Here is a 27,595-nt window from a genome sequence, read left to right on the forward strand (position 1 = left end):
CTTCTGTGAAATGTTTACTGGCTTTGTTCTGAGCTGTTCAAGCTCTGGTCTACATCACACGGCTAGTTAGTGCTTTATTATATTCTAAGGGAGATTATTTTACTCTATTTATAAAATGACCTACAGTGATCTGAGTTTTTAATTAAGAAATCAGAATTATGCTTTTTGCTTTGGGAGGGGGTTGTGATTTCTTGATAGTCTGTCACTATTGAACATGATCAATACATAGGAAGAAGCAGAGACTGACAAAGCAATCTGTGTCATTTATTGGAAGTGCCAGCCTCTTAGGTAACTCCTTGGGGTACAGGGCTACCCTGCCTATTCACCTTTATTATCCTCTGCCATGGATTTCAGCACATGATCAAGCAAAAAAACTGCTGCTCTCCCCAGTCTTGTGTCAAATGCACTGTGTATGTATTTTACAGAGCTGGCAGATTTTCAATGGCTTTGTGTCTTGGGCAATGGCTTGTAAAGGTAAATTCCTGCAAGTGATTTCAGTGTCTTGGCTGTTGAATAAACTGCTTTTCTTCTCTCAAGAATAAAGTTCAGTTCCTGTCAGGGGAAAAAAAAAAATGAAGCTGTTAGCATTTAATCAGCTGTTTGTCCACATCCTCTTGCTTTGGAAAGGAGACCAGGAATTATTTCATTTTTAAAAGAATAAATAGATAAACAAGTAGATTTTCATGACTTGTATTACTCTGCAGCTCACCTGGTAGAGAAGTATCTTAGTGCCTGTGTTTTTTACTAGATAGAAACCAGTGACTAAAAACCAAATGGTCAGTGGCCAAGCTGCTGCTGCTTGTTCCCTGTAAGAATATGAACTTAGCTGTGTCATTTTTCTCCTACTTGGGCCTTGGTAAGAGAAGTGGCTGTGTTATTTAGAGTAATATAATTTATACTGCATTTGTTCTTGAAATAGTTGAGCAGAAAGGATGTAAAGTTATATGCATGAGCTAAAACTAAATGCTTTTTTGTTTAAAAAACCCAAAATGTATACAACAAAACCGAAATGTATGTGCTCTCTATTTAAAGCTTCTACTTCCTAGTCATATCAGTGGAAGAAATCTAAAAAGTAGTTCTCTTGTAAGACCATATCAGGTTCTGGAGTTTGTGGCTGTAATAATTTTGCTTTGGTCCTAATATTTTTCTCTTATATGAGGCAACTAGGCAGGATATGTCTTGACTTTGTGCAGAAATTCACCTACTTCATCTTGGAGTAGAACAGGGCTCTGCTTGTTTTATTTAGAATTGCATTTCAAACACTAGGCCAGTTTCAAAAAGCTCTGCTTCTGTATTTAGTATACTGCTATTCAAATCTAGATTGTGCTGACAGTAAATTTGCCCCAAAGAGTAAACTAGATAAAATATGCATATGATCAATTTAATATGCAATTAAACATTTTCCCTGAGCAATTAGCATCAAGACAACTAATAATTATCCTGTGCCACGCTGCAAACATTATACGCATTTATGTAAGATGACTTTGGTAATAAGTTATGGATAAAAATATGCATATATACAAACATCTGAGTAAACATAATATCATAGCAATGAAGCATGTGCTTTTCATACTGGAGTTTATTTAATCTGTGTAAAAACAATATGTTTCCCCAAAGAATATAAAAGTTGGCGTGGCCATGGGATCATGATCTCTGAATTGCACCACAGCTTACCTTGTAGTTGTGTGCATCACCTGCTTCATTCTAGTTGCAGTGCAGTAAATGATAAAATTTGGAGATGGAAAATGCAACTCCATTTGACAACTGTATATACATGTGACTAAAAACGGGATACCATGTTTGGAAGTCCCCTAAGCATATAAAGAAACTGAGATAAAGAAGACATTGTGGAAATTAGCACGTGATGAGCAGGATTGTTGAAAGCTAGATAATGCTCTTTAAAACTAATTCACTTTACCTGTGAGTTAGATTTTACCCAAAGACAACTCAGTTCCATTTTCTTGACACCTAAGACATGGGTACCCTCAAGAACCCTGGAGGTTATCTAGGCAGGGCAGCTGATCCCAGCTGACCAAAGAGATGTTCCATACCCTAAAACGTTATGCTCAGTGTATAAAGTGGGAGCAAGAAGGCAGTGGGGTGCACCAACACAGGGTGATGGTGTTTGTCTTCCCAAGGAGCCATTACATGTGAAGGGGCCCTGCTCTCCTGGCAATGGCTGAACACCTGCCTATCCATGGGCACTGGTGCATCAATTCCTTGGTGTGCTGTGCTTGTGTATGTGGCTTTTGCTTTGGCTATTAAACCGTCTTTATCTCAACCCATGAGTTTTCCACTTTTACTCTTGTGATTCTCTCCCTATCCCCATGTGGGGGTAATGAGTGAGCAGCTGTGTGGATCTTAGTTGCCAGCTGGGGTTAAACCGTGGCACATAGAAATTAATGCAAGACCACAGAAGGGATGCAGTTTAAGTATCAGAGATTGTTGACAGAAACAGTAGCAGGGCCTACACATATCCAAGGGTTGTTTTTAGATTGACTTGAGTAATTCTGTGTGTCTGTTGAATCTGGACTATAGTTGGAAAGCCTCCCTTCTCTAAGTGTAGAGGCTTTATATTTATTCTGTTGAAAATGAAAGCTGAGCCTCCAGAGGACCAGGACATTTAGCTGTATTTTTGAGCTGCTGCTTTGCACCTTACTCTAGACATTTTCTGTGCTTGCTTTGGGGGGTGGTTTTTCAAGAGAAAGTGAAATTTTAATGTTTTCCGTGGATATAAACTACAAATGAAACATGAATGCAGGTTGGCTTTTGTGCAGCTAATTAAGTCTAAGCTAATCTAGTATTACTCTTGCAGTTAGATGGCTTTGGGGTGTGTGAATCCAGTAGGACAGGAAGGGTTTTAAATTTACCCTTTTGCATAGTTCTAGGTATCTCTGATGGTTACCTTATATATCACAATGCTCTTAGAGAGAGATCTTTGAAAGTACAGGAGGGACGTGTGAGCAGAGGAAGCCATGAAGCCACCATGTAGTAAGGAAGTAAATCTTATACAAAAGCAAGGCACACAAACCTGCATTCTAGCAGTGATGATAATCTTTGGAGAGAAGAGGAGAAGTTTGAAGTTTCAATGTTTAGTTTTTCCTCAATGCAGAGCATTTATGCAGTTAGTTGATTTAAAAGTGTAATAAAGAAAGTTCACAGCCTGGTCAGTCCTCTCTTTTTGGAACTGCCCTTGTACTGGCCTTTGCTTTGTGCTCTTTGAATGCATAACTGCTACATTAAGGTTTGTAGCAGGTGTAATTTTTCCACACTTCTGCCTGTCAGGATGTGTTTACCATGATTTGAGGTAGTGTGTTTGCCATGCTTTGCAGGCCTATAGGACTAATACGGGAACTACTGGATAGTTAGCAAGTTGTTTTAAAAATTCAGAATTTGGTTTAACTTATAGTTCCTAAAACATGATGATTTTCTTTTTCAAATGTGGAAAATAAACTGTTTCGTACACACACAGAATGGATGCAGGAACGGGATTGCAGCTGAAAGTGTTCACAGAACCTTGTCTTTTGTGGGATGAAGAGCAGCTGCTTCAGTAGATGAGGCAGAAATCAGTACCTGTTGCTGATAAAGCTTTTGCTTTTCAATATTAATATTTCAAAAAACAGTATTTAGAGATCCTTCTGGCAGTATTTCATGTTCAGAGACTTCTTTTTTCAAACCATGGTAAAAACAAAAAAAAGGAAAAAAAAATAAAATAGTGCAGATAGCCCTCAAAGGTACTTTATAAAAATTCTGAGAAAGCCAGCTTGCTTCTTCTGTCCTTCCTAAGGCTGGAGATAGGCTGGGACCAGGACACTGGATCTGTATTGCAGGTCATGGCAGCTTCACTTTTTAGTAAAATTTGTCCCTCTCTGCTGGTAGCCCTGTAATTACTTACATGCTGTTTCTGTTCATAGGATAACAGAGATATCTGATATTTGGGTATCATGCACAAGGATGTGCTTTCCAGCAGGTAGTCAGATGATGTTGAGGTCGTTCTGAAAAGGCATGGAGAGGCAGTTGCTAATGGGAACAGTTGAAGTTTTTGGTTTGCTAGTAAAATTTCTTGGGAGTGTGTGTGAAACTTTTAATCTCTTTTAATGTGTGCATAACACTTAATGAGATAGCACTTAAGACTGTAATTGTGTGTACACAGCTAATGCCTAACAGTTTTCAGACAATCTGTTTAAAACCTCGGAGTGCTATAGCAATGCAAATAGGCATCTGCTTGCTATGAGTGGGATTTATAGTTTTGGCTAACTTTGCATACTCAAAAATAAAGTAAAATAAAACTTTTCAGGACCTAATGTGACTCCTTTGGGGGGGGATGTTAGAACATACTAAATGCTTTAAGAATTTCATGGTAACTATAAATATAATCAAATAAACATAAATTTCACAAGCACAGAAACTACATAGGAAAAAAAAATGGTTTGGGCCTTGGTTCTGGGACAAGTTCTGGCATAAGGTAATAAAAGTCCAGCTGAATTTTTACAAAGGATTTATTTTTTGCAGGGGCAAAGCCTGTTAGTATCTCAGACTAGATAGCTGTGAGTCACTAAAACAAACAAAATAATTTGCTGGTTGCATAAATGGCTTCCAAGTCTTTGCTTAAAAATGGACACTGCACTAGTTTAGGTAAATGCAGGCACTGTATTGTTATTTCTGAATTAGTGATATGAAAGGTGTCCTTGCCCATGGTAGGGCAGTTGGAATTAGATTTTTGCTCTTTTTAAATTAAACCATTCTATGATTCTTTACTTTTTGTGGACCAGTCAGAATGCAGAATATGTAAAGACTGTGAGCAGTAAGGATAGTGGGTCCTTAATGTTTCACAATGTGTAAACTATGTCAAATAGTTAAAATGCTTTGGAGTTTTCTGGGGGCTCTGGGGTGGTTTTTTCAGTTGATCAATTACAGAACACTTATTGAAGGCACTAAATAAATAATTTTTATTTTTAGTCTTTATCTGTACCACACTTATATTAAACTTAGTTTTTATTCTTGTGTTTTTTAGTGACTGAAATACTGAAGCTATAAACAAAATTTAATGTACACACATTCATGAATTTTTAGTGAAAATTGTTTCAAATATTAGAATAATCACAATCAATTATTGTTTGGAATAGTTTTGAAATTATAGATGTTGTAAAATTGGATTTTGGTGGTGTTTTTTGGTGATACAATATTGTCATACAGTACATGGTTTTAATGCTGTTTAGAGGACTGAAGGACTGCAGTTGTTGTATGTATGATTTTTGAGGGATTGATTGACTATGGCAGTTGAATGTGTGATGCTTAAATAAGTACGGTTCAATTTCTGCTTGGAAAGTAGAATAAAAACCCAACCTGTTTACAGGTGCTGAGTTAGTGGTCTGTTATTCCTCCATGGTGTGTCTATCTTAATGTTTTTAAAATAGAGTTTCCTGACTGCTCTTTGTGAAACTTCGATTTCTGAATGCATGTTGGCATAAGGGATGAATTTTCTGTAAATTTGCTCTTACTGCAGTTGGGAATACAGTTATTAGAACAAGGCAGTCTGTTGAATTTGAATGTTCAGTTTCTAGTAACCTAGCAAACTAAATTGTTTTGCAAGTTGTCATCTACCTTATTCACAGAATTAAAGGGATGAAAAATTCTTCTCAGCTTATTAGTTCTGTTAAAGCAATAGTGTGTTACTGGGTAAGAGTTATTCAGACCTCACTTGTGAGACAGAGCAGACACCATACTCCTAAAGCTTTTGTAACACAAATATTAATATTAAGTACTAATACCAAAAGTATTACTGGCTCATCTGGTACAAAATACTGCAGTGTTGAATAACTGACTTGAATAGAACTCATTCTATAAGAGATGAAATGAAATTAACCTTCCTGAAGACTAATTATTGTTTTTCAAAAGATACCTCATGGCTATACTTTAGAAGATAAACTACTGATTAGAAAAATAGGTTAATTCCTCTTAGAGTTCCCTTTGATTAATGTAGGAGGTGTGCTGCTCTTCGGATGACATTCTGCTGTTGTTAACAACAGCTAAAAAATTGCACTAGCTCCCCCCCCCCCAAAAAAAAATAACCGCAAAAACCCATAGTTGATGCTAATTGAGGCACTTGTGAGCCAGAACTAATACTACCAGTATGAATTCAGGCTTGCTTTGACTGTGCAAGCTAAAGCAAATGGAAATGATGTCTTGTTTACTGTGCTGACAGGAGTGTGTGTATTTGTAACTTTCAGTAGTTGAGAGAACAGACCCTGTAATACAGTTATGAATGTAAATGGCTTCAAAGAATATACTGGAGCCTGTAAGCTTCTTGGAACTTGTATATGAGGTGATAGGATTTGCAAGCTCTTTGTGATTAGTTTTGGTATGGGAACATCAGTCTTTGTAGCCCTGAACTGCCAACAACCTTTGTCCTTTATTTTACCTTCAGAAAAAAAAGGGGGGGATGGGGTGGGGTCATGTTTGAAATAGGGAAGTAAATGAATGTTGGCTAATGGCCATGTCTTTTCCTAGAGCAAAAAAAAAATCTTGGAAAGATAGATGAGATTGTGGACCTGGATTTGAATGATATGTGAAGCTTTCTAAATTATTTATCAGCACAAGCCTTTTTAGCCTTTTTGAAATGGCTAAAGCACTGTTATATTGAAGGGAAAGAGAATGGTATGGTTGCCAAGAGGAGATTTTTACTGGATTCTGCTAAAAGAATCATCTGTCTTTTAAAATTATCTGTGTTAAGTAGCAGTTAAGAAATGTCCACACAATGCTGTGAAATCTGTTTGAATAGCTCTGGACCCTTTTTCTGCTGCTGATTATTAGCATCATTTATGTATTTTGGGTTTTTTTGTTACTATCATTTGCTCCAGTGACATATCTGATGACAGCAAAATTATGGGAAAGATCTGTTGAATTATATCTGACTGGCAAGAATAGTAACTAGTTAATTATTTCTTATTTTATTTATATATACATTGTTTTTATCCAGTGAAAAGTCCTGCAAGTAGTTGGTACAACCCTTTCCACCTCTAGAACTACAGATCTCATTCAGTGTCATCCTTCTAAAACTGACAACACCAATAATGCTTCTTTTTTGAAACAGGACTGTTTTTGAAAGCTGTTTTATAACTTAAACAGTTGTTTTTATCCAAGTAGCAATTTCATATTTCAGCTAACCATATAATCCATAATGGAGAGCTCAGTAAGACAAAAGACTGCAGATGATGTTTGTTCCTATTGGTTATAGGGAGGTTAGAGCAGTTCCCACTTGTAGATGATGGAAGGGAACACACATCTCCTTACTTATGAAAAGTTCCGCTCCGTTTATCTTTTATGTGTGTTCTTTGGGTATACAAGTATGTCAATATTTCAGTAATTGGATTGTGAAGAGTTGAACAGTGAGCAGACCTGCTGAGGACTAAGTTTTCAGAAGAAGTACAGTGCCTTGGGGTATGTTTATATGGAAATATGTTTGTGTGCTCCTCTTCTATGGCTAGGACAAACTTACTTACTTTCCTGGTGTCAACATTCTTCATGCTGCTTGACTTAAAATGATCATAAAGCTTAATAACATAAAAGTAGTTTCAATATTTCTGTGTTATATTGTGTTGAGATATAAGGGCATATCACCATAGAACTAATTCTTTCACAAGAATACCCTTAAAAACAAGCATTCCCCACTTCCCAGATCTGTAATGGAATACAAATTTATAGGTCAAGTGAAGATAGCCTGCCAGCTTTCAAAGTATTGTAGCATAAAGAGGAAATGGAAAATGAAGGTAAAGCCAATAAATGATTGCTTTGATATGTTAAACTAACAGCATTGCATACCTGAATCTGGAAGCTGTGAATTCACTAAAGAAACCATGTTAATCTGAGTTATTGTGATACTCTCTGCTAGAAGGTACTCTGTTATTTGACTATCCCATTTGGGAGAAATCATTGCATGTAATTTCATGTGTTACAGACCTGTTTACAAATACTTCCATGTAGTTTTTAATACATTAATATTTTGGATGTTGCAGGTTAGTGTTTTCTTTAAAGCTCTAAAATGTAATGCAGAAATGATATAATAAATATTCTCTGATTGTTTGTTATGTAATTGATAAGGAAGATGGGAAGTAGATTTGTATCCATTCTGAAGTAATTCTCTGAAGAGTTGTGTATTGCTTCTAGACATTGAAAGATTTGCATGTTTTTTGTTATGAATGTCTATCAAAGCTGATGGGACTCATCAGACTGGCATGGATAACCCTTGATCTGTTAAATCCAGTGCTTTTACCCTAAAATGGTAATTTCAGAGGAGGGTATGAGTTGTACTGAATTTCCAAGGAATAAAGTATGTCCTGAATTTGCCTTTTTGTCTTGTGCAAAGGAACTATATTTGTCTGTAATAAAGACTAGTTTACATCTTGATGTTTGAGCACTGTTGCATTTGAAGAACAAGAAACTGTGTTCTGGAGTTGCAATTGCATGCAAGAAGAGTGTCCCATGTTCTAATTTTTCCTTGTTTTTGTTAACACTGCTCTTGTATTGGAGACATTTACATGGGTAAATGTACAGGGTGGCTTATTATGGGCCAGTTTGAAGTTTATGAAGTATGTTAGGATGAAAACTTTGTAACCAAGTTAGGAAAGTGGACATTTGCCTTGCCAATTAGTATGTACTACATGAAAATACCAAGTAAAAGCCTTGGAGGCTGGTGGGTTTTGGTTTGGAGTTTTTTTGTTAGCTAACTGTCTGTTTATTTTTAAATCTAGCCACGAGCTGATCCCATCCCAATATGTAGCTTTTGCTTGGGAACGAAAGAATCAAATCGTGAAAAAAAACCAGAAGAGCTCTTGTCTTGTGCAGATTGTGGCAGCAGTGGTAAGTTGGCTGAATTTACAAATACTAGGAATGTTTATGTTTTAGTATGTATTTTAAAAGTATTTTAAACTTGTGAACCATATCCTCTCTTAGAACAAACATAGATCAAGAACTGAAACCAGGGGAACAGAAGAATTTGTTGTTGTTTTTCTTGGTTTGTTTTGGTTTTGTTTGGTTTTTTTAAACTAGAATTTTGTCATCTTTAGGATAATTACAAGTGAGAGGTATTAAATAATCTTTGTGTCAAAGTATAGATCTGCTGAGTAAATTAAGAGGGGGAAACTACACTTTTACAATACAAGAATTCAGTTATTGTTTGGGATTTATGTTGGCTCTGAAAACTCAGTTTTGCATTGTGACATCAAATGATGATCAAGAATTTTGCTTGCACAGATTTACAACATTTCAGAAGCTGAGGAATAGTCATAGTAATAAAGACTATGTAGCAGTCTTTGCTGCTGCACATCTTGTGTATTCAGTTAATGTTTTTATAAAATGATTGTGTTACTCAAGAGGGAATTTGAATAATATTTTAGGTAACATATCACACGAGGTGGGCAGCTGGTTGGTTACTTGTTGGGCACAAGATAATGACACTGTTGCATGTACCTCACTCCTGTGTGCTGCAGCAGCTCTTGCAGACTGTGACTGTTCCTAATGCAGGTGCTTCTCTTCTCTGTGGTGACCAGTGCTGGGGCCCAAGGCAACAGCCTGAACTTGTGTCAGGGGAGGTTTGGAAAAAACTCCCAGAAGGTGGTTGTGTGCTAGAACAGTCTCCCCAGAGCACCAAGGCTGGCAAAGCTCTCAAGGCACATGTTGTGATCTTGGGGATGCCCTGTGAAGGGCCAGGAGTTGGACTTGTTGATCCTTGCAGGTCCCTTCCAGCTCTGGATATTCTGTGATTGTGTGCATCTGGAGTCCATGAATATCACCATTTTGTTGGTATGCTGACGGTAGCTTTGGCAGTTCTCAGGTCAGGCTACATCAGTCCTTGAGTAAAAATAGAGATAGTATGGATAAAAACATGTTTTCAGTTAATCAAGATATGTTATTGATTGTCTGCTTCTCAGTTGTCACCCTGATGGTTGCTTTATGTTTTAGCCACTGTATTTTTTAGTATATTTTAGCCAGTTATTATCCTCTGAAATAAAAAAATTACTTTTTAAACCCAGTATGCAACAGCAAACCTCATAAATTTAAATTGTCTTCCTTTAATGGTTTGTAGGTTACAGGTCTCCTCTGTTTTCAAATCTGTTTTGTGCTATTTGCAAAATTAATACTTGGTTAGACTTAGGTGCACAGAGTTTACATTTATCAGGTGAGCTTAGATATCAGCCACTCTTCTATTGTGTAATAATTCCCTGGTGAGTCTTAAGACACTTTAGAACTGGAAGTCTTGACTTTCATGGATCAGCTTCTATTTGAATTAACACCGATACATTCTCTCTGCCTCATTAAGACTAAATTATCTTTAATTAGTTCCTCAGATGTATTAGATAGAAGGAATGAAATGGTGAGACTGCCAATCAGTTTGCTGGATGGTTAAACTTTAGCTACTGATGCCTAACTAAAATAAAAACCAATTTCAGTGCAATTTATAAATAACAAAACTTCACTCAAGTGGAGTTTTATTGTAATTGGATTTGTAATTTTGCACATTGCAGTGTATCTCAAAGCTAGTCTTGCTGTCTAACAAATAGAAAAGAAATTGCATGTTGTGCACAGCAAGCAAATTGTTCAGTTGATCAGAGATTAAATTGCAGTGCCCACTACTGGCATGCCTGTTTTCCCTTTTTATTTTTTTGTCAAGTCACTTTTGTCTTTTCAGGTAGTGCCTCTGCATTCTGAAAGCAGAAACTAGCTGGATAACCAGGTGCACATTTCTGTGGTATTTGGGAGGAAAAATATTTGGGTATTAGAAATGAAGGGCCACTGCTATGTCTGTTGGCACAGAGGATTTTTCAAGAAGTAAGATGAGGGATGTCAGATGTGAGAAAACAAATCCCATTACAGAAGCAGACAGTTCTTCTTGGTTTTGGTTGGGTTTTGTAGTTTGTTTGGGTTTTTTTCTCTCCTTTTTCCCTATCTCTTGATTTTGAAAAATCAATACACTTGAGAACTGGAATCAAACTCTGCTTCTATTTTTTCCAAACAAGATGTGCAGAAGCAACTAAATGTTAATGCTGCTGACAGATTTTTATAAAGGTTTGAAGTTGTAGAATGAGGAGGGGAAAAAATTGAGTGACTGGAGAATTATAATAAATGTTTTTTAAAGGGGGCAAAACCAGCAAAAAGTAGAATACCTATGGATATTTTCCTTTCAAATTGGATGTTATCCTGAGGAGGCAAGAGGGTTACTGATAAAGATGGGTAGAGAAGGCTGGACAGCAGAGCAACAGAGACACTGGACTCAGGTCAGAGGGAATAGGGACAGAAAATATTTGGAAAGAACTGGGCAGAGATTGCTTTCTAAATGAGATTTAGAGTATGCTTTAGTAATAATGGAATATAGCAACTGTCTTAATTATTGCTGTCTGTATAAGGATATCAGGTTAGTTGGATAAAATGAACTGCTAAGAAAGCTACAGGTAGTAAAAGCTGGTAGATCCCCAAGACAGTTGCACTGACCATCTCTGCTCAAAGTCTCCCTAAATAATAATAACACTTTGTACCTTAAAGATTATCAGACACAAGTTGAGGGGTATTTTGTGAATTATCAGTAGTTCCCAGCATTTGTGTTTAAGTTAAAAATAACTGGAGATATTAGCATAACTTATTTTGCACTGTGTTTAATTGTAGTCACTGATCTAATGCTTGTTCTTTTAAAAGACTAGCTTTTTCATCAAATCCTTTAATGAATAAAAAAGGCTCAGCTTTGTGAGGAAGACACAAAAGTGAATGAGACTCTCACTTTTGAGTTCCTGGTCTCACCTATTTCTGCCACGTCAGTGTATCACCAATATTAACCATTTCAAACATGGATGAACAAATTTTGAAGTGCTTCATTTTGAAGTAGGCCTGTATGTATTCCTGGTGAAATCTTCCATCCTGCAAAGGTCTACATTTCCAGTCATCTGGTAAACTTGTTTGATACATTAAATTATTGATGCTGCTGAGTTTTAAAGAAAGTCACGTGATTGAGCCAGGAGAAATGACCAGTTTAAACACTTGAAACTAGGGTTGGAAACCTCTTGGAGTTTTATCAGCTTCTGCATATGGAGAAGAGACTATGTTTGTAATTTGATTTTAGGTTAGTTAGAGGTGAAATACTGCGAATTTGGGAGCCCAAAACATGCTTTCCTTCAGCTCTCCAATTAAAAAAAAAAAAAAGCTAGCTGTAAAATCAGTGAAGGGCACCATAACTTCAAATGACTATTGAAATCTGTTAAACTACAAAATCTGTATAACTGCTATCAATGTAGTTAAACAGTTCCTTTTACAATTGAAACTTGCTGGTTACCACTTAATGTCTGGTAGGCATTACCCTATACATGTTACTGTTACATTTGCACTATGTCAATTTGTATCTAAAATGAATAGTTTAAGTATTATCAGCTATTAAAGAACTATATCATATAGTATTTTGAAATCTAAAAGTTCCTGGGCTGTCTCTGCTAGTGCATACCTAGAAAAGATGGTGAAAAAAGTATGGCAAATCCATAGTGATGGTTCTCATTTGCAGCCTTCCAGTTCTAGTTACTTGTGGCTCAAGGATTAGGAATTGCAGGCATGTTTAATACCAGTGGAATATTTTTCTTGAGTTTTTGTCTGATAATAAAAGCTAGTGATGAAAGAAATGTATTAAGATGTGTAATTGCTTGAATGAGAAATGTTCCATTGGTAGATAAGAGATACAAACTAATACAGTTATACTTAATTTGTTCAAGCAGTGGTTAAAACCAGTGAGAATGGATGTTGCATACGTTTATACATCACAGTTACTTACGTAAAACAAAATTAAAATCAACAGTTTGAACTGCAACTTACTTGCTCCTTGAAATAAATCACTTCTGTGCAGGGTAGATAAGTGGAGTTAAATGTATTTACATGGAGGTGATTGATTCACAACTATGCTTTAATGTGTTAATATGGTTGTTAAATCATAGTTGATAAAATAAGTCTTTATGTGATATTGATTACTAATATCAGCCTCTCTAGGGGGTTTCATTGAAGGGAGTAGTATCTCATTGAACTCATCTCTGCTGTTGTAATATATTCATCACATTCTTGGAAGTGCATACTCAATTCTAACCCTAAAAAATGTTGGTATATGCAGAGAATCAAATGATTATGCTTTTTCAATATTTTTCTGAAACTAGTCTTTGAATTTATTATTGATTGCACCTTCCTAATAGATTATATCTCTGCATTTTATTTTGAGAAAATGCGCAATTCAAGTTGTCCTTCAAAGTTTAACTATAAAGTGTTTTAAGCCTTGGATAAATAGAATAAAAGGAAGTAAAATCTGAAATTGTCACTTATTCAGGTGGCTTTTGAATTCCATCAGTCTTTGCCATTTGTGCCTCAGTCCATTAGACAAAAATAGCAAATGCTCATAGATTGTATTTTCATTTGTGGTGTTTTAGCTCAGTCCTGGACTGAGAGACAGTAGATGGAGAAAGTCTGAATCACTGTAACTGCAGCATTACCTAGAAGAAAGCACTCATTCCAACTCTGACAGTGAGAGGAAAGCACTTTTGATGTGTGCCACGTCACTGCAGCCATCTCTAAGTGCAGCATGGCATCAGGGATTCTTCTCTCTCTGACAGCTTCTGTGGTTATGTTCATGATAGATGATCTCTGAATATAATACTCTCATCAAGTGTTTCCCTGGGAATGCTTATCCCTTCCTATATAGCAGTGCTTTTATCTTGTCTGGATTAGGGCTACGCTCTGAGGTTGTTGAAGACATCAAAAATCTCTACCAGTATTGCCTCAGGTGCTGGATGTGTTCAGTTGCCTGGTATCCTCTGTTAATTGGAAAAGTCCAGTTGGCCTTCAAGATTACTGTGAAAAGAGGGTGGTCCTGCAGAGGAATTTTTGTGTTTTGTGGGAGTTGGTAGTTCAATACTCCACACCCACCCCCTCAATTTTAAACCTTGTATTGCAGTATGTTTTCCTTATGCCAATTGCTAGATTAATTTTTTTCTCTTTTTATTACTCTGAAATTGTTCTTTGTGTATAATAAGTAATTAATTGAAATAAAAAATGCATATAGTTTGGCTTTTCAGTTTCTCTGGTAGATAGTATAGTTAGAAAAATAACTAATGCAATTTTATCTGAAGATTTCCTCTGTTTATTGTGCAGTGCTATGAAAGTGGAATGTGGTCAGTTTATAAATAGGCTTTTTTCAGAACCAATGACAGTTTAATATGCTATGGAAATAACCTAGTGAAAATAAAAATTTCAGTTTTAGGTGCTTATGTAGACCATTCGCTGGTGTCAGTTATAGTAAAAGTCAGTTTTCTACCTGTCTTCATTAATTGGTTTAATGACAATTATTCTGTATATTTGTATGAAGTAGATGAACTAAATAATGTGTTGCAGAATTCCGAAAGCAGATGGTACTTGCAGGGTTCTGGTGGTGCTGGCTACATCCTGCTGAACTACAGAATCAATCTAACCAATCTTAAATCTCAACCTCTCAATAACATTTTGGTATTTTTTAGGACATCCATCATGTTTGAAATTCTGTCCTGAGTTAACAACAAATGTGAAGGCGTTGAGGTGGCAGTGTATTGAATGCAAGACATGCAGTGCATGTAGGATCCAAGGCAAAAATGCAGTAAGTTAGACTTGTTCAGTGTTACTGGACTTCTCTTTTTTATAGTAGCTTTATAATTAGCACATGTCCAAATGCAAACAACTTCTAACAATGCTGTATTAAGTCTTTTTTTTCCTTTTTCCTTTTGTCCACCCCCTCATCCCTGCTCCCCCAGGATAACATGCTTTTTTGCGACTCCTGTGATCGAGGGTTCCACATGGAGTGCTGTGACCCGCCGCTATCCCGAATGCCAAAAGGTGATCTAAAAAATCCTTTCCATGACAGTATTTCCATTTGCAGTCTTGTATTAAGTGACAAAACCTGTCAAGCATGCTATTATTGTTTTTATTTTCAATGATAAATAGTATGATTTCATTCATATCAAAGGAAATTTTACTTGTCATTATATGAGGGTTTTTTTCCTCAGAAAAATAAAAAAGGTCTACATGTAGTTCACCAGATATATTCACTGTGTAATGAGTTGTTGCCCCAGTTATTGTAGATGAAATTTTAGGAAGGCTGTTTAAATGCTTGGAGTATATACACTGACAAAGACGTTCTTGGAACATGTAGAAGAGATTTTTCTTCCTGCCTTTTGTAGGAGTAATTGGAAAAATGGCAAACAAAACAAAATGCATGTGTCTTCAGGTTCTCTAATTTCTAGATTTCTTACCTATGGCACCTCTCCTTTTTGCTCTTACATCTTTATGGCTTTTCCTATTTAATCTTAAAGTTACATTAAAGACTTTCTTCAGTTCCTCCCCTCCCAGTCCCCAACCTTCTCTACAATAAATGTTTGGCTATCTAATGTTAAAAGGATGAAAAATTCAAGTTGTGTATTAAAACAAATATACCATAGGTGTGAAGTAGTATATTTAGCATTCTCTACCCCAGTGGCTTTGTAACACACATGTCAATTTTTTACCCTTGTCTTAATTCTGTCTGGAGAAAGATCTAGGTCGTATAAGGAGGGACAAGCTAGAACAGAAATTCTTCTAGGAACCTAATTACTCGCAATCTTTCCTGTGATTCTTGTTGCCTCTTGTATCCCCCTTTCCATAAGCACTTTGCCTTTAAAAATTTCAGAGTATAGGTAGAGGTCGATCACTTTTTTTGTCCACTTTCCCTTGCCTATGTCCTGTTCAAGAGATAATTTGCTGACTTTGTATATACTAGGTATGTATCTTGGTACACACCTGCAGTACAGATTAGATAAATTATGTACAACTAAACTCTTTTTCCTTTATATAGGGATGTGGATTTGCCAGGTCTGTAGACCAAAGAAGAAAGGGAGAAAGCTGCTTCATGAGAAGGCTGCACAAATAAGGAGACGATATGCAAAACCTATTGGACGACCGAAAAATAAATTAAAGCAACGAATGTTGTAAGTTTCTCTTGGTTTTTATTTCTTTAGGTGTTACTGAGAATGTAGTCAGATAAGAGTTTGATATAGGTTTAAGCACGGTTTTTAACTCTGTTTCAAATTGGGGAAAACAGATAACGAGTGATTTTGTATGTGCCTTTCAGCCCAATGTTTAATAACTTCTAAATTATAGTAGGTGCTTTTGGTGTCATGTCAGGTGGTGATAAAAAAATTACTGCAACTTCATTTTTCTGATTCCGTAAGTTTTTATCAAAAATTGTACATATAGCAGATACAAATAAACTTCTGTATAATGACATATGCCACAGCTGTCTTTAAATGTAGCTTCAAATAATTGTAGTATCTACAGAACACAAAGTGGATAATATCAAGCCATGATAGACAACTTCAGGAGACCATTCTGCTCAAAGAGGTGTTTGAAAACTGTATAAAAATTACTTTGTTAATATCAGCTCACAAAACCCATTCCAAAAAGCAAACTATACAAGTAACAGAGAAGTTGTGGTTTCAGTGGTACTCTGGAAAAGATTATTACTTGAATTCTGCTGTTAACCTGCTACCAGTTACTAGGAAAAGAAATTGCAATTCCTCTTGCTTCTCAGGACTGTGTTTATCTAAAACATGAGTGTGCTGTAGTGTTTTTTACCATCTATCTTCCCAGGAAACACTGTAGCTGGAGATAATAAGTCTTGGTTAGAGGATTGTTTAAGTAGCATTGAAATACTGAGCTGATGTTACACTGAGTGTTGAATAGGAACAGATTCTGTGTCAGCTACAGTAGCATGTTGCCCCCCATCACATGTTCCTATCCAAGTACACCTTTTTTGCCCCTATTTAAGTATTATTTAACTGTTTGGCTATGTCAACTGAGCAGCTGAAAAGCTTTCTGACTCTACCAACTACTCATTCTGTACATTATGACATTATTCTCTACAGCCTAAAAACCTGTCTTGTATTATTCAGAATTGCATGGGAGCTGCTGTAAAACTTGGCATTTTGCAAAACAAGGATTTTTGAAGCCAGTGAAGCCCACATGTGAAAATAGAAGGAAAAGTACTTGCAGTTATAATGCACTAGTCAAGTTGATTTACTTGATGCTGTGCATCTTGCTGTGTTGTCTTTTGCCTTTCTCTCTTCCAGGATCTTTCATCTTGCCATCTTGTTTCTTGTCCTAAAGTTCAGTGTATGTTGCTCTAGTAAAGTAGTTCAGGACAGGAATAAAGTATGACACTACATGAAAGTAAAAGATGTAGTTGTACTGGCTGGTGAGACCATGCTGTTAGACTGGGTGAAACATTGTACTTCTCCATTGTCCTCCTGAATAAATAGCTTAGGAATTTGAAGGTCATTGAGATTTCTATATATCACTCTGTGTGCATAATAAAAATATTCCCTATATCTCTAGCTATGCCTTGGGCTTTAGTTCTACCTCTGGTTTTATTTACCCTTGAAAACAGATAAACCTTCAGCTGGAGGTTAGGGCTCTCTTGTGGTTCAGGACTGATACTCCCCAGCTGAGTGCTACTGCTGAGACTCCCTGCTCTCTTGCTTCCCCCTCCTCCTACCAGTGTCTGGAGAGGAGAATTGAAGGCACCAAAAGTAAAGATCCAGGCTGAGATAAGAACAATTTACTGGAAACAGGAGTGAGAAAAGAAAGCAAACAGTAACAGCTACAGTACCAATAACAAAGTGTACAAGACAGGCAAAACAATTCACATGTGATTGACATGGTGTTACCCAGCTGCTCCCTGCTTACCCGACTGCAGAGAACCCCTTCTCCCTGAAGAGAGCCCCTTTTCCTGCCCATGAGGTGGTACAGAATAACCACTGGGTCCTGGACATGTTCCCCTTGGCTACTGCAAAAATTAACCCTGCCCTGACCAGAACCAGGACCGGTTCTAATACAGTCCTGCCATCTTTCTTCTCTGCAGTCATGCATGTTTGGGTTCCCAAGGGGTGGATTTAGCAGCAATGTACCCCTGGACACTAATTCTGCTTCTCCTCCTTTCTCATGCATGTAATAGAAAGGTTGGGAATGTTATGAGGGTTTTCCTGTTATGTTTTGCTGTTGAGATGTTGAGCTGCAACTTTTATAGTGAACATCATGCTAAAGGATGCAGAAGTTCTTTTAGTATTATATGAAGATTATTTACATTTTCAGAAAGGTTTTCTTTGTAGCATGTGAGCTGCATGAGCATGTTACAGGAGTGCTTGGGAAGCACTTTGTAAAATAAATATTTGCAATACTGCCAGCACATTTCTAGTACTTCAGTGTCTCATAAATAAAACAAAGTAATCTTGCTTTGGAAAACTAGTGGTTAGAGATAGAATATGAGAAGAGACTCTTGGCATGAAATCCTATTTAAAAGTGATTGTGGAGTATGGAAGACAATAGTGTCAAACATAAAAAGTGTGTCGTTACATGAAATACAGGAAGGTTAGTCAATGCTGTTTACTCCTTGTATAGTACAAAGAAAATCTTTTGAGTGGTACTGGAATAATTTTTTGCCTGTTGACCATCTGTTGGAAGCCCTTCAGAGGCAAATTACTGTGTAAGATTAACTTAAACCAGGTGTGTGCTGGCCTCTGGCAGTGCTGGTGGTTCCCACATCTGGCACTGAGAACAGGTCTTGGGATGGACTTATGTGTATGACCCCAAAGGATTCAAAAGATTTAGAAGTTCTTGGTTTTGTTGCCTCTTAGGAACTAACCACATTTAAGGATGTGTGGGTGGAAGAAGGGCTGGTTCTTAAGCTGGTGGGCCCTTGGATGCCAGTAACCAGATAGTAGCCCTTGGCTGTTGAATCCCTAATTAGAAGTAACCTTGTGCAATTAATTACTTCAGTATCTCAATTAAGAGGGTAGAAGTCTGTGGAAGAAAACTTTCTGCTGCAAAGTAAATAAGTGAACTTCAAAGGACAGGATGGAAAAGGGAATGAAAGAAAGCCTGTGATACCACTGTGTACTTTCTTTGGCTTTGTAATTTGATTGTATGTCCTGATAACTATTTCTTTTACTGCAGGTATTTTCGAAAGTTCTGTTTCTGTATGCTAGAATATACTACTCTGCAGTGTAGTTCCTCTCTTCAGTTATTAGCAACTAGTTAAACCTCTAATTCTATTCTCATAAGTGTTGGCTTTCAGTATGCTCTTTTTCTTCCTAGCATTTAAATAAGATTCACTACTCTGTTTTTTCCTAACACTGTCTGTGTTAGGCCTGATTAGTTCATGGCTTTTCTGCAAATGCACCTTGGTTAGTCTTGCTCTTTCCTTTGCTATTTCTGTTTTTCGCTATTTTTAATGTCTAAAGAGTCTATTTCTTTGGTTCTGTTGTAATGCTCTTAACAAACTACCTTGTTTGGCTTTTAGGTCTTTGGTGGTAACTGTTATTGCCATGTTTTACATAATCCAACAAGAGTGTGGGGGAAAAAAAGCAGTTTCTTCAAGATTGACTGTTTGCTTTGAAGGATTAATAGATTTTCTCTACAGTTTAAGCAAATGTAGTCTGAAGTTAACTGTTTTGATATCATATTAACAGTGAAAACATTCATCTTCTCTGTGTGTACAATAAGCTCTATGGTGATGGAGCAGTGTTGTACAAACATGATGTAATGATATTTTTTCCAAAGAGGCACACTTTGGCTATGCCTAAAAGTATATGAGAAGGCTGTATAGGAAGATCTTGCTATGCCAGCACTTTTTATATGTCTTTGGACTGTCTTTTAGAGATAAGAGGGGAGGGGGAACAAAAAGGAGAAGGGGAAAAAAAAAGGTGATTGTTATGTCATAGAGTGAAATGTATTTCCAGAATGTATGTGTCTTGAAATTTCTTTAGAGATTTTTGAGTACAGTGCTCCAGGTAACTTGTATAAACTATAGTGCTATTTGACAGTAAAGATTTTGAATGCTGATTTTTATTTTTCAAATTTTTGCTTAGGTCTGTAACCAGTGATGAAGGATCCGTGAATGCATTCACAGGAAGGGGGTCACCTGGTAGGGGTCAAAAGACTAAAGTCTGTACCACACCTTCATCTGGTCATGCTGCATCTGTGAAGGATTCAAGCAGCAGATTGCCTGTTACAGACCCCACTCGGCCTGGTGCCACCACCAAAATCACCACCACCTCCACCTACATATCTGCCTCTACACTTAAAGTTAACAAGAAAACCAAAGGTCTCATTGATGGCCTTACTAAGTTCTTTACACCATCACCTGATGGTCGCAGATCACGAGGTGAAATAATAGACTTTTCAAAGCACTATCGTCCAAGGAAAAAGGTCTCTCAGAAACAGTCATGCACTTCTCTTGTGTTGGCTACAGGTACCACACAAAAGCTAAAACCTCCACCTTCTTCACTTCTACCCCCAGTCCCCATCTCTGGTCAGAGCCCCAGTTCTCAAAAATCCAGCACTTTGACTTCTTTTAACTCTCCCCAAAGTTCTTCCAGTCAGTCAAGCATACCCTCCTTTAGTAGCCTTCCTAGCAGCAGTCAGCTAAAGGGACTCTTTGATGGACTCTCTCATATCTATACCACTCATGAACAGTCTCGAAAAAAGAGTCACCCAAGCTATGCACCCCTCAAGCACTTGTGTAGTAAACCAGAATTACCTTCCACATCAACATCTAAAAGTCATTTCTGTGGAAAGAAAGAGGTTAGGAGTAGGTTTGTGTCTCATGCCTGTGCCTCTGGATGGGGTGTGTCTAGAGGACATGCTTTTAAAGCAATTTCTCACCTCAGGAGAACAGCTTTCTTTAAAAAGCACAGGATTCTAGGCAGATTAAAGTATAAAATGACCCCTCAGATGGGGACCCCCTCACCAGGGAAGGGGAGCTTGACAGACGGAAGGATTAAACCTGATCAGGATGATGGTAAGCAAAGGTCGAAGCGCCAACCAAACCTGCGTCCCGTCCAAAACCAAAACTCTTATCACATAGGTCTTAGCTATTTCTCTTGTTCTTACTTCACTTTCATACAAAAACAACAAAACTTTGACCTTTTATCTAATGCTGACTAAATCTCCAAAACATTTTTTGGTTGTTTTTTTTTTCCCCTGACTAATACCACACCACTTTTTTTATTTTTTGCATCTGTAGTGACACTAGGAGCCCCAAATGCCTTCATAATGTTGCTTCTGGCTGTGTAGTAGCGCATGAGTAGCCACTTGTCATGCCACCTCCTTGTTCTCCCCTGCCCTTCCTGTGGCAGTAGTGCTGTCATCATGGTTGTGTGCTGTCAGTGCTTATAACAGTGGGCATTTCAATTCATTCCCCTCTGCTCCATTGCTTTTTCATGAACAGTTCCATCGTGCTACAGTCTCCAATACACTTGATCTCTACTGCTGTGAACTACCTTTTTATTACTTTTATTTGAGAAAAAAACCCTTTAATTTATAATGTTTCAATGCAAACTTAGTTTAGCAATAGTCTTCAAGTTTTAAGGGCCACTTTTTTTCTCTTGTGTATATTTTTTACCTTCCAGAGTATACTGGAATTTATCAGGTGGCTTAGTTCTAGCAATCAAATATGCTCCATTTCATGAGGTTCAAAACTAGTTTTGTTGAACTGGACTATAAAGGCTTATACAGACAGACAAGCAAGTACCAAAAAATACCTTGTGCAGCAGCAAACTACAAAAGAAGGGGGGTGAAGGGTTCACTTCTGTTACTTAGTAAGCCCAAATTTGGTTAAAATGGGGAGTTCTTTACAGCCATAGTTGCAATCCTGTTTAGTAGTATCACTGTGCTAGTGCACATATAACCTTCATGTCTGTGAATAAACTTTTTGCTGGTTTTAAATAACAGATACTGAAATCAAACTAAGCATCAAACAAGAAAATACGGATGTATTTCTATTGGGAAGCAAGGACACTGTTACACAGGAGGATTTGGAAGTGTTTAAGCAGGCCCGAGAGCTTTCCCTGGAGGTAAGAATCGTGTTGCCAAAATATAGTTATTTCTGTAAATATAAACTGTGAATAAAAAGTTTCTTCATCTTCATTTCTAATATATTCCTTTTAATCTAATGCATCATGCTTGCTGTGAATTCTGTTTGGGAGACACTGTATATGCAGATAGAAGACAAGGCATTGTGCTGGAATGGATCACATGATAAGTGACACTTAAGAGAGATTTTGAAAGATAGACTTGAGCATTTTGGAAACGGGACTACAGGATCAAACATAGAATTGAAAAGTAGCTGATGTCCTGGTCAGGACTGAGAGGATATTGGTCAGTAATGATTTTCCTCTGCAAATGAAGTGGATATTCTGAAAAGCTAAGTCAGTCCCAGAAAATACTGCTTGGCAGAAAGCCAGGTTCAGTGAGTCCATAAATTCATTTTACTTGATTAGTCACCACACTTTGAGTTTAAATACTGTAGACTTTATCTAGCAGTGATAATATTTGAGCTGAATCAGACTAGTGAACCAGACTTCTACTTTTCTGTGTCTGTGAAATGAACAACCGGTGTCTGTGAGAACCCAGGTCAGAAGGTGGGTGAATGTAATGTTTCAATTCTTGCTTTCTTAAAATGACTTCATAAATGGCTGTGTGTTGTACTTTTTTCAGTAATACAAGTCAGGTTTTTTTTCAGGTTTAGTGTACAAGAACTGACATTAAGCAGTGACTTTTTTGCAGTCTTCTTTCACAGCATGTTAACCAACAAATTCAAATTGAGTTTAAAGATTCAGTTTCATTATTAGCTTGTACTTCTGCTTCCTCATGGAAACAGTTCCCACTACTTGCTTTCTTTATCTTTCATATGCAGTCCCTGAAAATGTTAGGTGGTAAGGTTTCTAAAAGTTGACACAGAGATTACTTGCTTTCCCCCACCTTTTTTACTACTCTATATTTTGCCATCCCTTAAGAGCCTAGCAGTCATTTTCTGATCAGCTTAAATGCAGTGTTATAGCTGAAATCAAAGTGTTAGCATATTTGTGGCTCTTTGAGGTAAATTCTTGAAGGGTTGTGCTGATACCTTTTCTCTTATTCTTTTGAGAAAAGGACAGCTTTGAGTTTGCACCAGAATTATAGGGATGTCATCACACTAGGTGCTGTGAGAGAATAGGATTTGAGGCTGTTGTGCCTCTTCTTTGGCTGGGCTTTTGCTGTTTCTATTTTCTGTTTGAAAACTCTGTCCTCTGTCAGGGTTTAAAGAGCTTTAAGCAACTGATTTGGATATTTCAGGTTTCTCATGCTTTCAGTGAGTGAAGTTGGTTTTATAAAGCTGAAATTTCTTCTACTTTTCTATAACTAATACTTTTTTTTTAATTGCACCTGACAGAAAATTGGGTGTAAAAACACTGGTGAAACAAGTGGGCGATACCCTTCAGTGATTGAGTTTGGAAAATATGAGATCCAGACCTGGTACTCTTCACCTTACCCACAGGAATATGCAAGGTAGCAAGTTGTCAAGATTGCCATACGTGGTTGGCATTTTTTCTGATGTGAACATTGCAACTTATTTTTACTCTTTTGTAACTGTTTATAATTTAAAGCCTTTAAAAGTAAATATGTTTTTGTAATTATAACTGAGAACAGGGATTTGTCATTCTTTTTTTGCTAGTTCTAAATCAAAGATGCAATAAAAAGTCGTTTTCCTAGTCCTGTAGAAATGTCAATATGTAGCGTGTATCTGTGTGGTTTTGTTCAAGGTTTATTTTTGTGGTTTTGGTTTGTTGGTTTTGTTTTCACTTATTTGTTTGGGGTTTTTTTGGTTTGTTTTTTTTTTTGTTTGTTTGTTTTTTCTTGCACCATTGCAATGAGGTATGTCTGACTTCTGGCACTTTAGACAAATTGCTTTTGGTTGTGGTCCAGTGTTTGTTAGCCTCCTTTTTTCTAAGGACCAGGGGAGATGTCATGCAAAATAAATGAAGTAAAAGTGGGCAAGTTATGGTAACAACATCCCATTTCTGACCTGCTTTGCAAGGGTGTACCTTGGAGTCAGGCAGAGAGCCTGAACTAGTACATGTGCTCAGCAGATCTCTGCAGAGTTTTTTGTGCGCTGAAAATCAATGTTTTATTAATCTGTTGTCTCTGTGGCACACTGGAAGATATTCAGAACTGTATGTTTATCAAGCTCTACTACTACAGCATGCAATGTGATCTGTTCCACAAGGCTGTTGCATAGTGGTACTCTAAACTGCCTTTTGTTTGTGTGGTGGGAATGAGGGACATGTCATGTATCCGCCATATATTAATCAAGGGCTAAACAAGTGTGGAGAGTGTTTCCATTTCCTATTATAAACACAGTTTTTGTAGTGTTAATTCTTTATTTCTGTTTTGGTTTTTTTCCTTCAATTTATTGTGAAAGGGTGAGTTACCTATTCCATCAAGTAAATGAATCTTAGAAGCATAATGATGGCTAATTATTGGTATGAGGCTAGAGTGGGATGACACTGTAGGAGGCACTGTGGCTCTCAGTTGAGTGCAGTGAGATTACATCATTGAACAAATAGTTCAAACTACTTTTTATGTTGTTGATGAACTTCCTTAGGATAGTGGAACAGTGCAAACCACAGCTGTAATGCCAGCATGTGCTAGTAACTTCAGAGCAGATAAAGATTGTCCTCTGCTCTAAAACTTTGCAGACTAATTAATTTCTAGAACAGTCTTCCACTGATTCAGTAATTTAAAAATGAAGGGTAAGTAGCCATAAAAATTACCAAAGGGAGTGGTTTATGATGGTATGTAGAACACAGGGCATGTGGGTTACTTGCGTGTGGTCTGAACTGTATCCTCCTTGGAGAACTGCACTTGTCTGTGTTGCCTGTGCTGTGGAGATTGTGGAGAGGAGATGTTTTGCATTTATGTGAACTCTTTGGGTTGGCTTCTGTAGTAAAGTGATAGTTTAGGTGGAGGTGAGGGGGTGAAATCCTACCAGTTTGGTGTCTTGCCCAAGTATTTGGAAGACAGTGGGAAGAAAAGTCATCTCCAAGCCTTCCCCAGAAGCAAAATAAGGAAAATTGAAGGGAAGGAGATCCCCTGTATCCTGATTTGGGCTTCCTTTATATTTATTAGAAACAGGAAAGATGAAATTTGAAGTATTACTCCAGTGTGCTTACTTTGATTGAGACCACAGGAAAAGCTAGGGTGGGAAGGGGGGAGTAACTGAGATCTGCCAGAGGCTGAACCACAAACTGACCACAACACAACTCTGTGGAATTAGGTTCACTGTGGTTGATTGATTGATTGAAGCTGATTGTTTCTGATGAGTAGTGTGTGAATGTTTAATAATTCACTCTAATGTTCTATATACTTATTTAGTTATGCTTTAGCAGCATTTATGTATGATACCTTATATTTGAATGGAAAGGGTTTTCATTTGTGGTGACTTTGTTTATGGAATGTAACAAACTTTTTGTATAAAATATCTTCTTAATTTTCCTACAGATTACCAAAGCTTTACCTGTGTGAATTCTGTCTTAAATACATGAAAAGTAAAAACATTTTGTTGAGGCACTCAGAGAAATGTGGCTGGTTCCATCCTCCAGCCAATGAAATCTACAGAAGAAATGACCTTTCAGTATTTGAGGTAGGTGTATCAAAAGTATAAACTTTTGGAAAATAACCAGTTTGTACATGTTACAGACTAGCTGTAGAACTAGTGAGAACTTTAACATTCCTTGGAGATTCTTTTTATACTGCAAAACCAAGTTGAGATTCTGCCGATACTGCAAAAACAAATCCATCTTCCCAAGTCTGTTCTACTCTGCCATGTTCTTTCATGATTTGTTCTTTACTTGTACTTCATGCCTTAGCCAAGCTCTTTAAGATACTTGACTGGCATGAATCTTAGGGCTTCCTTTGCAGTTCTCATCTAGGATTGGTTTGCCTTTCCCTTCTCAGCAAAAGTACCCCTTGACACCCCTTCATTTCTGGCTGCTTGAGAGTCTTGGGTGTAGGGAGAAGTCTTATCATAATGTAGGTGCTCCCAAAGTATAAAAGCAAGTAAAGCAGCTTCTTGTGTGTTCTGAAATCACAAATGTAGCTCCTGAGTGCTTCTACCTTCATTTTGGATGTTTGAGAAGCTTGCCCTGAGATACAAAAAAAATCCTACAACTTCAACTTTGGATTTATTCATCTATGTTTTATTAATCTATGTTTTTCTTTTGGGAGATGACTTATTTTGAATGTGAGGTTTTATGTATGTCCTGGACAAGAGAATTCTGTGTTTCTAATAGCAGACCTGCAGTTAAAACTATGCCCTAATGTTCCACTTTCTCAAGCATTATTACAGTCAATAATAACACAGAAGACAGGTGGTTACTAGGACTTCTTTTCTCCACAGTATTATTGAGATGCATGTATTGGTAACTTCTCTTTAATTGCAGATGTCATATCCTTCTTCAAACTTGTATTTTCAAACTTGTATTTTCAAATTGTATTTTCTTTGTCATTGCCATTATCTGTTCAAATAATGATAGATGCACTCTGGAAGTCTTTTTTTAAGTTAGAACAAGATCTTTGTATTTGGTTATGCTTGTGCTATTAAAAAAATAACTATTTGCATCAAGATTGTGTCCTTCCTGACTTGAGCAGTTTTTATAAATATTGAAGAACTGCCAGCAAAAGACTTAGGTTGTAAATAGACTTACCTCTTTTCCTATCAAGAATGAAATTGCCCTGGACTGTTTAAATTAACTTGATTTTCTCTGTTAGCAGGTGTTAAGAACTGTGGAGCATACAATAGGCAAATTGTGCTTTCTCATTTATTTCTATTAACTACTGCTAATACGTAAATGAAAAATTCTTAAAAAAATAAAGTGCAGAGAAATACTGAGAAAGGGATGGGAAGGTGGGGGATTGCTGCAAGAAACACATGGAAAACAAAGTATTGTGAAAGCAGTGTCCCAACTCTTTCCCCACTGCTTTTGTTCCCTTTGTCCATTTTGGGTGCTTCAGTAAGCACTTGTGTTAACCCTTCTGAAATAAATGTAGTTGGTTCGGGTCTTTTTATTTCAAAGGTTAATGTCAGTTGTCACTGACTGCTGTAGACACTTAGTCATTAGTTGATGTCCTTCTTCATAGATCCTTTCAAGAATTCTGTGCAACCGTTTTCTTTTAGGCAGAATGAAGAGTTTGTGGTTTCCTTCATGCTTTGTGTTCTTGAGAGGAATGGAAATAAGTTTGGCATTTTGTGATTTATGTACCTCTGCCCAGAGGATGACTTTGACAGATTTGAGAGCAGACTTTGACATAGCTTACTATTATGCTGTAGCCAAGCAACTTTTGACAGATGCTTCCTTTTGAGCTTGCTGTTCCTCTTTTTTCCCTGCTTCTCACATTTAAAACTGACGAGCAAGCTGTGTTTGCCTGAAATTTAAGAAGTTTTTTACATTTCTGTACAAATGTTCTGACTAAAAAAGACAGCTCACATAATTTGCATTTTCAGGCTTAGCCAGTGGTGATTTCTGCTTACTTAGTGTTCACATTTAATTTGCACACTTGCTAATAAGTGTGAAAAGTAATAGAAAGCACCTGGACAATGGAGTGTGCTGTGAGAGAGTTTGATGTATTCAATAGGCTCTTAAGAGCTGTATACAAGTTTATCCTGATGCCTTAAGGAGCAGTAGTTATTCATTGAATGTTT

General features: G+C 37.1%; 1 protein-coding gene across 1 annotated transcript in view; it reads left to right on the forward strand.

Moving 5' to 3' along the window:
• KAT6B (lysine acetyltransferase 6B) overlaps positions 1-27,595 on the forward strand; it is a 102,873-nt gene that overhangs the window by 39,389 nt on the left and 35,889 nt on the right. Inside the window, exons 3-10 of the mRNA XM_066554304.1 lie at positions 8,751-8,859; positions 14,529-14,644; positions 14,799-14,880; positions 15,875-16,007; positions 19,944-19,999; positions 21,808-21,929; positions 23,288-23,403; positions 25,396-25,537. Of these exons, the coding sequence (XP_066410401.1) occupies positions 8,751-8,859; positions 14,529-14,644; positions 14,799-14,880; positions 15,875-16,007; positions 19,944-19,999; positions 21,808-21,929; positions 23,288-23,403; positions 25,396-25,537 (876 nt within the window). The remainder of the gene's footprint in view (positions 1-8,750; positions 8,860-14,528; positions 14,645-14,798; positions 14,881-15,874; positions 16,008-19,943; positions 20,000-21,807; positions 21,930-23,287; positions 23,404-25,395; positions 25,538-27,595) is intronic.

Source organism: Molothrus aeneus, chromosome 8 (assembly GCF_037042795.1).
Source record: "Molothrus aeneus isolate 106 chromosome 8, BPBGC_Maene_1.0, whole genome shotgun sequence".
NCBI classification, from domain to species: domain Eukaryota; kingdom Metazoa; phylum Chordata; class Aves; order Passeriformes; family Icteridae; genus Molothrus; species Molothrus aeneus.